Source organism: Juglans microcarpa x Juglans regia, chromosome 8D (genome assembly GCF_004785595.1).
Source record: "Juglans microcarpa x Juglans regia isolate MS1-56 chromosome 8D, Jm3101_v1.0, whole genome shotgun sequence".
Lineage (NCBI taxonomy): Eukaryota > Viridiplantae > Streptophyta > Magnoliopsida > Fagales > Juglandaceae > Juglans > Juglans microcarpa x Juglans regia.
Genome location: NC_054608.1, coordinates 22,594,100 through 22,606,478, shown reverse-complemented (window position 1 = coordinate 22,606,478; position 12,379 = coordinate 22,594,100). Strand labels below are relative to the sequence as shown.

Sequence of the window (12,379 nt, the reverse complement as noted above, 5' to 3'; positions counted from 1 at the left end):
AAGTTATAGCTGGAAAACACCACTTTCCTAGTTAGGTTAGGACTCTATTTTATTTTTAATATTTCCCCTAATTAAGTCAGATTTGGATATGGTTATTTGAGGATAATGTTTAGAATATTTTATGAGATTTGAGAGGATTCTAATAAGGGGCATGGACGTGTAAAAGAGAAAAAGAAAATCATCATACTAAGGCATCTCTCTCCCCTCTTCTCTAACTCCTCCTTCTAGTTTTCATGATGGTTTTGTGTGGCTAAACTTTCATAATTGATCGAATGAAACAGAAACCTCAGAATCAATAAAACTGTGAGAACTGATTTGTTTTTAGTGTTCAATTTATACTTTGAGTATCGAATGTTTTTCTATGCCTATTTCCATGATTGTCTCGTTTAATTACTAGGAGGCCTACTAGTTTATTATTCGTTGCAATCTATTGCTAGATTAGACATCAAATCCGTAATTGTTTTATCCCTCTAATTTGTGAAGCAACTAACATTTGATGATTTGCTGCGTCAGAAATTATTAGATCTTAGGAAGAAAGCTCGACGAAATTAAATGCAACCGCTTGTGCTTGTGTTGTTTAGCTTCATCAATCTCTCTAATTCTTAAGGTTGCTACTAGATTAAACCTTTAGCGCTTGTATTAGGTTGTTTAGTGGTTAAGGTTAATTAGATCACTTGTTTTCTAATTAACTACGACTAAAGAGAGATAGGAAAATAATTCCAACGGTGAATATTCAAAGTATGAATTGATATATATTTGCATCGATGATCAGTTGTAAAATTCTAATGGTGGATGTTGACTTAGACCAAGGTTTGTTTTTTTTATTGATTTCGATATTTTAATTTGAATTGTTTCTTAGTTGTTCTTCTTAAAATTGTTTTCGTTATACTCAAACCCCCCCAATCCTTATTCACGTAGCATAAAACTAGGCTAAATACTCTTCATGGGAACGATCCTTGTGACGCCCCCAGATTCCGCTCGGGATCAGACGGACATTTGAAGCGTCGAGACATGCAACACAAGGTTACCTGCCCCCGTTCATGACATATAAGATGCAATATTTCTAACGTGCATATAGCATTATGCAATATTCGCAGCGGATAATTTTAGTCTTTAGCAATACTATGCACCAAACTAAAATATCCCAAATACTTAAAACATACTCCATACTTAAGGACATACTGAACAACTAAGATCACAATAATAGTCCATAACGTTGTGATCAAAAGAGTGCTGGAGATTGAACTCCACAAATACAAGTAGTAATCTGAGGTAACTATTGCAATACCATCTACGTCGCACCGTCGCTTAGTCGACCGTTTCCAGTTGGTCAATTCTCGGTTCTCCTTTAGATCCTATAACAAAATCTACCATTCGGGGGGAATGGTAGTTGGGACTACCACAGTGAGATTTGATTACAAATCTCAACAAGTTAATAGAAAACTTCCACACAGGTTAATGATGCATGCATGGCAATAAAAGCATGAATGCATAATCAAATCATAAGTAATCATAGCATAACTTGACATACAACATAACATAACTGGCATAACTTAAACTGAAACTGAAGTTTAGCATGAACGTGACTTGAAACATAACATGGACTTGAAACATAGCATGAACGTGAACTTGAAATATAACATGGATTTGAAACATAGCATAAACATGAACATGCATAATTTGAACATAAACTTAAGCATTAACATGGACTTGAAACATAGCATGAACGTGAACTTGAAATATAACATGGACTTGAAACATAGCATGAACGTGAACTTAAAATATAACATGGACTTGAAACATAACATGAACGTGAACATGCATAATTTGAACATGAACTTGAGCATGACATAACATAAATGTGAAATTGGAACATAACGTAAACGTGAACATAACATAACATGAACTTGAAACATATTCTTGTCTCATGGGATTACCATGATTGCGTGAACGTAAACTTGAACATAACATAACGTGAACTTGAAACATGACTTGAATGTGAAATACAATAACTTAAAATCTTATTCAATAGACTTAATTATTAAAGTGACCATATGGGTGCTACACAGGTCCCTTTGAGCCGTGTGTCCCTTCTGATTACCGCATCACATCACAGGTTTCTATACCAGCTGTGAGTGCGTTAATACGTACTCCACAGTTGTTGTGGCCCCAAGTATTTTACTTGTCACAATTGCTATGTCTCACGTAGTGTATGCTCCACAGTTGTTGTGGCCCCATACTTCATGCTCCACAGTTTTTGTGGCCCCATGACTTATTTGTTTGTGCCACACTTGCTGTGGACACACGTAACATAATGTGTGGCACCATCGGCGTTAGTGCCTGGTGCGCTTCGGTGACCAGCTAATTAGGCCCCATTCGCAGCCTGTTGACTGTACTTCGTCAACCTAGGAAATTTCACACCTATTTAGACACTCCAGCGTAAACAAAGGAGTTCCACTAGGATATTACCACATCCTAGCGCTTAGGGTCGTGATTGACATGAATAACTTAACTGGCATACATGACATTTCGTAACGTGACGTAACATGAACGTGACATAAATGACAAAAGTCCTGACGTAGCATAACGTGACATGAACGTAAGATGACAGACATGACATACTTCAAGACATAAATGTAACAGAGTACATTTCATAACATGGCATACATGTAACATGCAACATTTTGTAACATGGCATACCATAGAACAGACAACATTTCTTAACATGGTGTAACATTTGACGGTGAATATATTTATTTTCCTGAGGGTCTATGTATTTAGTTTACTCCATCTTTGAGTGAAAATGCTTACTAAGTAATTGTAAGTTGATTAAGAATATTCATGATATGTTATGAGTTTTGAAGAGCTTGGTTGTTCTTTATTGATGACGTAGCAATCTTGGTGTTTTTGGGAAAGTGAATTTGATTTTTGCCTTAGGACGAGCAAAAGTTAAGTGTGGGGGAATTTGATGAGAATGCAAAGTGCCATATTTTTCTCCCTTAATGTTTAGTCTTTTATATGTATTTGGTGCCTACTTTGTAATCTGGGTATAACTCTCTTATCTGAGCTTTGATTGAGATGATTCAAGATGATATGGAACACCAAGACAAGGATCTACAACTTTCGTGTTTTGAGTTTTGAAAGATACTGGCTGCATAAAGGTCAAAATGGGGCTTGAAGTTGATGCACCTGCATTGCTGACGTTTCAGAACGTTCGACCTTATCGTGCAATTCAAATATGCGATTTAATTGCAGATGTTTTGGAGATCTGGTGCACGAAAGTTACAGCTGGAAAACACCACTTTCCTAGTTATATTAGGACTCTATTTTATTTTTAATATTTCCCTTAATTAAGTCAGATTTGGATATAGTTATTTGAGGATAATGTTTAGAATATTTTAGGAGATTTGGGAGGATTCTAATAAGGGGCATGGACGTGTAAAAGAGAAAAAGAAAATCATCATACTAGGGCATCTCTCTCCCCTCTTCTCTAACTCCTTCCAGTTTTCATAATGGTTTGGTGTGGCTAAACGTTCATAATTGATCGAAGGAAACGAAAACCTCGGAATCAATAAAACTGTGAGATCTAATTTGTTTTTAGTGTTCAATTTATGCTTTGAGTATCGAATGTTTTTCTATGCCTATTTCCATGATTGTCTCGTTTAATTACTAGGAGGCGTACTAGTTATTATTCGTTGCAATCTATTGCTAGATTATACTTCAAATCTGTAATTGTTTGATCCCTCTAATTTGTGAAGCAACTAAGATTTAATGATTTGTTGTGTCAGAAATTATTAGATCTTAGGAAGAATGCTCGAAGAAATTAAATGCAACCGTTTGTGCTTGTATTGTTTAGCTTCATCGATCTCTCTAATTCTTATGGTTGCTACTGGATTAAACTTTTAGCGCTTGTCTTGGGTTGTATAGTGGTTAAGGTTAATTAAATCGCTTATTTTCTAATTAATTACGACTAAGGGGAGATAGGAAAATAATTCCAACGGTGAATATTCAAAGTATGAATTAATATATATTTGCATTGATGATCCGTTGTAAAATTCCGATGGTGTATGTTGACTTAGACCAATGTTTGTTCTTTTGATTGATTTCGATACTTTAATTTGAATTGTTTCTTAGTTGTTCTTCTTAAAATTGTTTTTGTTATAGTCAAACCCCCCAATCCTTATTCACGTAGCATAAAACTAGGCTAAATACTCTCCGTGTGAACGATCCTTACTTGCACTACTACATGTATTTTTAGGAGTATAGGTTTTATTTTTGATTGCCTGCGACACCACACCAAAAATACAAAAGGGAAAGATTGAACTGATCTAGGTTTTCTCTATTATTTTTGTATTTTTATTTTTATTTTTTTAATAAATCACGTAGCATCATATGGTAGTGTCACTTTAACAGTGACATATGAACATTAAATTTTAGATGACCAAATAACATTGTTCAAAATTATTTAATCATCGATATTATACAAGTAATTTGAAGTTGAACTTTACAGATCGTTTGGTTACACAACACAAACTATCTCATGTCATTTCGTCTCATCTAATTATGATACCTTTTCGAAGGTTTTTACGAAATAGTAGAAATTAAAAAAAACCCAGAAGAGTCTGTGCGTGACGATGGTGAGGATGACTACGCATACTGAGTTAGTCTCCATCAGCGTGAGAAAAGGAGAACCCAATGCCGTTCACTCCTCTTCGGACTCCCAACGCCATTACCAACCAAACGAAGCCACAAAACAAAGAGAAAAACAAAGGTCTTTAGGAATGTGTGAACAGTACACATGGAGGCAAAGTATCTGCACAAGATAATAAAAAGAGAACGACCACCCTTATCGCATCTTTTTGGAGGTTGTTTTTGTATGGAAGCAAAAAGGTTGGATAGAAACTGAGTGACCATGTCGGCGGAAGATGAGAACAGAGAGAGAGAAAGAGAGAGAAGTAGGTGGGTTGGGGGTAAAGGAAAAGATGGGGGTATTTTGGACTTTTATTCTTCACATGTGAAAAACAAAGAACTTGGCACAGGTAGGTTGTGGGGAAAGGAAAAGAGGTGAAGATAATACATAGAAAAATAAGAGAGAAAGAAATAGATAAGGAAAAAAAATATATTAAATTTTAAAATCAAATTTTTTATTCTTGATCTAAAATTAAAATTTTTTATTATAAATAAAATGATGAGTTGTAATAAATATTTCTTAGGAGAATAGAGTCATCTGAATAATAAGAGTTCTTAACATAAAATAAATTAATGAATATTAAATAATATTCTTAAAATAATAAAATCATTTAAATAAATTAATTTTTTAAAACTATATTATTTTTGAAACTTCAAAATATAAAAAAGTTTACTTGAAAATTAGTCTTTGTTCAATAACACTACAAATACCTCATTTAAAATGATTTTGGTAAAATATTTAGAAGATTTTAGAATACTTGACTCAATTTAAAAATCATTGGCTAGATTTAAAATAAAGATATGAGATTTAAAATGATTTTTTTAAAAAAAATGATATTCATCATTTCCACAACACACATCAATATGTAATTTATTATTACTTTTTTGTGTAAATACACATATTTAAACATCAATATATATATGTTTAAATTGAATAGTAAAAATGAGAAATCACATGTTACTGTATAGTATAGGATATAATGAGTTAAATTTTTTTTCCATCATTCATTATTTCTACTTTTTAAAGTAATTTCTTTGTTTAGAAAATAAAAACAAATATGTAAACCAGGTGTGTGTATATAACATATATATATATATATATATATATATATATATATATATCTTTTAAACAAAACGAATCCAAAAATACAAAGGCAAAAGACTCATGAACTCTAGACTTTCTCCATTATTTTTGTATTTTTGTTTTAATTTTGTTTTAATAAACCAGGTGACACTAAAAGATGGTGCCACCACTTCAAAAGGGTCATACGAGCCTTAAGTTTTAGATGACCCAAAAGAATTATTTAAAATTATTTAATTGTGAATCTTGTACAAGTTATTTGAAGTCGGACTTTATAGATTATTTGATTATACAACGCAAATTATCTCATATCATTTCATTTCATTTAATCATTACAATTATTTTAAATTTTAAAATAAAAATAATATTAAAATTTTTTATTTTAATAATTTTTTATTTAAATTTCAAATTTTATATTATCTATACGAGAAAATGAAGTGAGAACACTTCCATTAATTGACTGAACCAATCACGTCTTATAAGTTAAATAAGAGAAAAAATAATATATAGAAAGCTCTAATAAATAATTACAGCAAATTAATATTTTATAAATTTTCAGCATTAAATCTATCATGAATACCCACATTAAGGACAAAACCTGCCTAGATATGAACATTTATTGCATTGGTTTTCCACAGATAAGATCGAGAACGCAACGACAAGTATGGAATTGCTTAATGTCTAATCAACGATAAGATTGATAAGACATTACAACAAAGCGTATTTACAAAAAATTCAAATTTACTATAAGTAATACTTTTTTATACTCTCAACTGGTAGTGAAATTAAGAATGTTAAGCCGCCATCTCCTAGAGGACGTGGTGACTGAAATTTGATTGTAACTTCTCTTTGGTAGGTCTAATGTATTTCTTAGAGCTCATTCCTTGTTTCGTAAACTCGAACCTCCGTTTTGGCTTCGTTTAGAACTTAAACTTATCTCAACTCATCATTACAACTTTTTCAAATTTCAATATAAAATATAATAAACAATTCAACTTTTTCAAATTCTAAAATAATAATAATATTCTAACAATATTTTATTATCTAAACTCAACTCAATTCAACTCAGTTCAACATCTAAACACATTTAAAAACTTTTCTTCTCTTGTCCCTAATTTCTATTATTTCTTGACACAAACATTTTCCTAAATTTTTTTGCACAAAAGGCTATTTCCATGTCACTCATGTCAAAGTCATTAGATGCTTCATCAAACTCTTCTCTAATTGTGTTGAGAGCAATGGACTTGTTTCTCTTAGACTGTAGAAGAGTATATTCGTAGGTTGTAGAGAACCCACCAACTCGTCAATTCTCATGTTGTCCAAGTCTTTTCTCTCTTTAATCGTAGTGACTTTGGGACAAAATCTCTTAGGTAGAGATCTGAGCACCTTTTCTCACAATTATGTTTTCAGGAATTTCATCACCTAGATTGAAGCTTTAATTGACAATATCATTCAACATGGCATAGAACTAATCAAAGGTTTCATCATCTTTCATTCTAAGTTCTTCAAAGTTGGTGGTCAACATTTAAAGTTTAGAATTCTTGACAGCTCTAGTGCCTTCATTTTCTAGAATATCCCACACCTCTTTTCCAATTTCACACATGGAGATTCATTTGAACTCCTCATGTGGCACAGCCATGAACATCACATTCAGGCCTTCGCTATTCCAATTACAATCAATAATTTCATCTCTAGTCCAATCTTCAACCCTTTTGGGAATTTTAGCTCCATCAATGATTGTAACAGGTTATCTCCACTCTCTTGCCATATTTAACCATACTCGTTCATCTATAGATTTCAGAAAATCCCTCATTCAAACTTTCCAATAAGCATAGTTGCTACCATCAAAATATGGTGGTGATGAGAATGATTGAGACCTATCCATTCTAAACACTAATGCAGGATCACACTAAGGAACTAATCCTAGCAGAGTGAACCCACTGATACCAATTGAAAAATCAGTGGTTCTACCCGAACACAACACCATGATGGGGTGAATAAGTGTAATTCAATTTCAATAGTCTATTCAAAAGTATTGTCAATCAAACAATGAATCAATGAAACAAATCACTAAAAAATAATCAAAACATAAATTTGGTCAGGATGTAAAAACTCATTTGAAGAACGTCTTCAAAATCTAAAATCACCCTAGGTATAAGTCACCACCTAAAATCCACTATAGAAACTTAGTTTGTTACAATCAATTTAGAAACACTCACAAGACCATTGTTGTATCTAAATCTGGCTCGCAACACCACTACCCATTCGATCTATGCACGCATGCAGCTCCAAAACTATGGCCTTTCTATAGCTTCACTACAAGAACCTCTCGATCTCTGCATCAACGATAGCTTTGGAATCCCTTCAAGCCAATGAACTTGTCCACACAAGTGGACTCTACTATGATTGATCTTAAGTGCAGCACGATGGAAATATATTTTCAAGAGAGAATGAGCTTTGGATGTGGAATGGTGTTTCTCCCAAGTGCTCTTACAAAGGGCTCTAGTTTAGCTCTATATCTCCACATCACGAAACTGAGCTTAAGTTTCCTTTTATAGCCACAAAGGCAGACTACGCTCAAACCCTAGTCAAAGTCATTTCTGAACATTCGCTTGAGCGAGTGTCGAACTCACGTTATACTCTAGGAGTTGCTCGTGCCATGAGTCAAGTGGATGTTGAGCGAACTCTCTATCTTGGTTTTGTTCAAGTTCCACGTCGATCTGGTGTTGAGCAAACATTATGTTTGGACGTCCGCTAGAGCGCCATGTTGAGGGCGTGTCGAGCGAACTCTCTATATAAGTTCCATTTGAGCGCCATATCGAGCACCAGTCGAGCGAACTCTCTATATGAGTTCCACTCAAGTGGCATGTTGATCACCTATCGAACAAACTCTCTATATGAGTTTCGCTCGAGCCATGTTGAGCTCACTTGAATGCTTTTTCACTTTAACCCACTCTAACATTGTTACAACACAATTTTATTACACAAGTTGTCACATGAATATGCCAATACACATATTTTTTACAATAACAAAACTTAAAATAACAAGTATCATCAAGAGGAAAAGTTGACATCTATAAACAAAGAGAGTATCATAAGCGAGACAAGGAAATTGAGAGTTGGAATCGAGTACATATTGAGAGTTTGATTCAGTAAGGGCGAAATGGTCTAAAATTTCCAAAGAACACGAGCTTAGCCTTGGAGAGAGGAATGGACGAAGTGAGAAATTGAGAGAGGAAGAGTGAGAGAAAGGGACAGAGAGAGAAAGAGAGGAAAGAGACAGGGGACCAATTGGTTAGGTTTTGTTCTGTGATTGTTATAGAGAGAGACAGAAAAAAACAAAGAAAGAGAGAGAGAGAGAGACTGACGGCTAGGCGAGGTAGCAATGGTGCGGTAGCGGGCAAAGTGTGGGAAGGGACAGTAGTGGTCCCAACGTGAATCTTGTGAGAAAGAGATCGATAGAGATACAAGACTGAAACCTTGACCCTTGCAAATAGTGTCAATTTACGAAATTTCTTTAATTCTATTGTAGCTATAAAAAGTTAAAAAGTGCCGCAATAGAATATTGTCAGCCAAAGTATTTGCAGTGACAATAGTATCTACGAAAAAGAAAAGTTTTCTCAAAACAATCAAAATTTGCTCTTTGAGTCCAAATTGTAGGTGCCAAAAAAACTTTTAGTCACAGGACGTGTGTCTCTCTCGATAAGAAAAATTACAATAAAAAAAACAAAGGGAAAAATTTATAGAAAATCAAATCCAAGAATCATATAATATATGCATGTGTTGAACATCTATTGACTACTTGGGTTGGACCAATTACGCCTATCCATGGAATATCTACCACTCGGTCACATTAATGCCCTGCTCTCTTTCATAATGAATCACATGAGGATGAGGCTTCAATCCCCGACTAATATAAACTGATTTAGAAAAATTATTGAGAAGTACGGTTACAATCAATTTATTGGTAGGGAGGAGAGGTGGTTGTTAACGGGGTTTTATGGCCACCTGAGGCTAGTAGAAGGAAGGAGGCCTAGAAGTTGATGTCAATGATAAAACCACCAGAGTAGATGGTTTGGTGTATAATTGGTGATTTTAATGAGGTGACTTGCCAATGAGTGAAGTTGGAGGCAGACCTAGACCTAAGGGTCAGATGAGAGAGGTCAGACAAGCCTTGGAAGCCAATAGTGTGTTTGACTTGGGGTGGAAGGGGTGTAAATTTACTTGGAGTAACAGACATGAAGACCATACTTTCACGAAGGAAAGACTAGATAGAGCAGTAGCCAATTGTAGTTGGACAGAATTATTCCAAAGTCATGGGGTAGAGTTCTTAACTGCTAGACAGTCAGATCATAAAGCTCTGTTGTTGAGTATGGATAGGGAGAGTATGGTGAAAAGAAAAGGAAGATGAGTGTTCAGGTTTGAAGCTAAGTGGGTTATGGATAAAAAAGGTGGATTTGTGATAGAAGAAGTGAGGAACAGAAGAGCAGTTGGTCAGAATATGCTTGGATTGGTGTAGGAAAAGCTGAGGAGATGCAAAAGAGAACTTCTGCACTGGAATCATAAGAAAGGACAGAGTGAAGAGCAACTAGTAAAGGAGAAAACAGAAATGCTAGAAGAGGAACAAGAGAATGAAGGACCTCCCAATGCTGACACAGTTAAGAGACTGCAAATAGAGTTGGGTTTGTTTCTAGAGCAAGAAGACATGAAATGGAAACAAAGAGCCAAGAGGAGCTGGTACTAGATGGGGGACAAAAATACAAAGTTCTTTCACTCATGTGCTAGCCAGAGAAGAAATAAAAACTAGGTAAAGGAAATTATGAATGAGGAACGAAGGGTGTTGACTGAGCAACGAGAGATTGAGCAGGTTTTTCATAGCCACTTTGAGAATTTGTTTGGGTCCTCGAGCCCTACAATGGAAGCTATAGAACTGTGTTTGAAAGACATAGAACCAAGGGTGACAAGTGATATGAATGAAGAGGTTCAAAAGGAGTTTACAAGAGTGGAAGTTGAGGCAACTTTGAAACAGATGGCACCCTTGAGGTCCCTTGGCCCTGATGGGTATGGTGCTTATTTCTACCAAGCATACTAGAATATAGTGGCAGAGGAAGTTAGTGAGGCTCTACTAAGTATCCTGAATGGCCATGGGGACTTTGGTAGCAGCATCAATCATACTTACATAACACTTATTCCTAAGGTGAAGAACCCTTCTAAAGCTAGTGAATTCAGGCCCATTAGTCTATGCAACGTTGTGTACAAGTTAGCTTTAAAGGTGTTGGCAAATAGACTAAAGAAACTACTCCCTGATCAGATTTCCAGCAACCAAAGTGCCTTCATTCCTAGGAGGCTTATAATGGATAATGTGATGATAGTATATGAGGCCCTCCATACAATGAAACAAGGCAAAAAGAAAGGGTGGAAAATATGACTTTAAAGCTAGATATGGCTAAAGCATGTGATAGGATTGAGTGAAAATATGCGGAGTGTATGATGAGGAGGTTGGGTTTTGGTGATTGATGGATTAGGCTAATTATGCATGCTTAACCTCAGTAACATACTCAGTCTTGTTGAATGGGCAGCCTAGCATGATAATTAAACCAACCTAAGGGAATAGACAAGGGGACCCTATCTCCCATTATCTATTCATTTTGTGTGCAGAAGGTCTTAGTTCCTTGATTAATATGGCTTAGAGAAGCAAGGTGAATGGAGGTAGTAGTTATAAGGGGTGGAACAAGGGTCAATCATATAGCAAATGATTGTGTGATTTTTGGGAGGGCACAAATGGTTGAGTGGCACTGAATCCATGATCTGTTGGAGATATATGGTAAAGCCTTGGGATAGATCCTTAATTTATAGAAAACCACCATTTTCTTCAGTTCAAACACTGCTAAAACAATGAGACAACAAATCCAAAGAGTGGCAAGGGTGCCTGTGTGTGGGAGCTACGAAAAATACCTTAGTTTACCAGCTATGGTGGGTAGATCAAGATATAATACTTTCAAATCAGTTAAGGAGAGGGTATGGGAAAAGTTGAATAACTGGAAGAATTTATTCTTCTCACAAACAGAAAAAGAAGTGTTGCTGAAAGCTGTGGTACAAGCTATTCCAACATACTCTTTGAGTGTATTTATGTTGTCAAGGAGAATTTGTCAAGCAGTTTCTTCACTTATGGCCAAATTTTGGTGGGGGCAAAACAGGAAGGAAAAAAAATTCAATGGAGGAGTTGGAAGAAGATGGGGGATTCAAAGATGGATAAAGGATTGTGATTTAGGGACATTGAAGTTTTTAATAAGGCGATAATAATTAAGCAATGCTGGAGAATGTTAATTTATCTCTCCCTATTGGTGGCTAAGATAATGAAGGAGAAGTACTTTAAAGGGAAAAGACTAGTAGAAGCATAACTGGGGCATGGTCCCTCATTTATGTGGATGAGCTTATGGTCTTCTATAGATATAGTAAAGGATGGGATATTATGGAGGGTAGAGGATGGCAGGGCTATCAAAGTGTGGCAAGATAGGTGGCTACCAAGTCCTAGCTCTTATAAGGTACAATCTCTTCTAAAGAACTTGCCTTATGATGCTAATGTTAATCAACTGATTGATGCTGATT

The 12,379-nt window shown here is 35.1% G+C and overlaps 1 protein-coding gene across 1 annotated transcript in view; it reads left to right on the top strand.

Annotated features, from left to right (window-relative positions):
• LOC121242299 (uncharacterized mitochondrial protein AtMg00820-like) overlaps positions 1-10,514 on the top strand; it is a 28,043-nt gene extending 17,529 nt beyond the window's left edge. Inside the window, exon 2 of the mRNA XM_041140185.1 lies at positions 10,290-10,514. Coding sequence (XP_040996119.1) covers positions 10,290-10,514 — 225 coding nt within the window. The remainder of the gene's footprint in view (positions 1-10,289) is intronic.
• Positions 10,515-12,379: the final 1,865 nt, after the last annotated feature.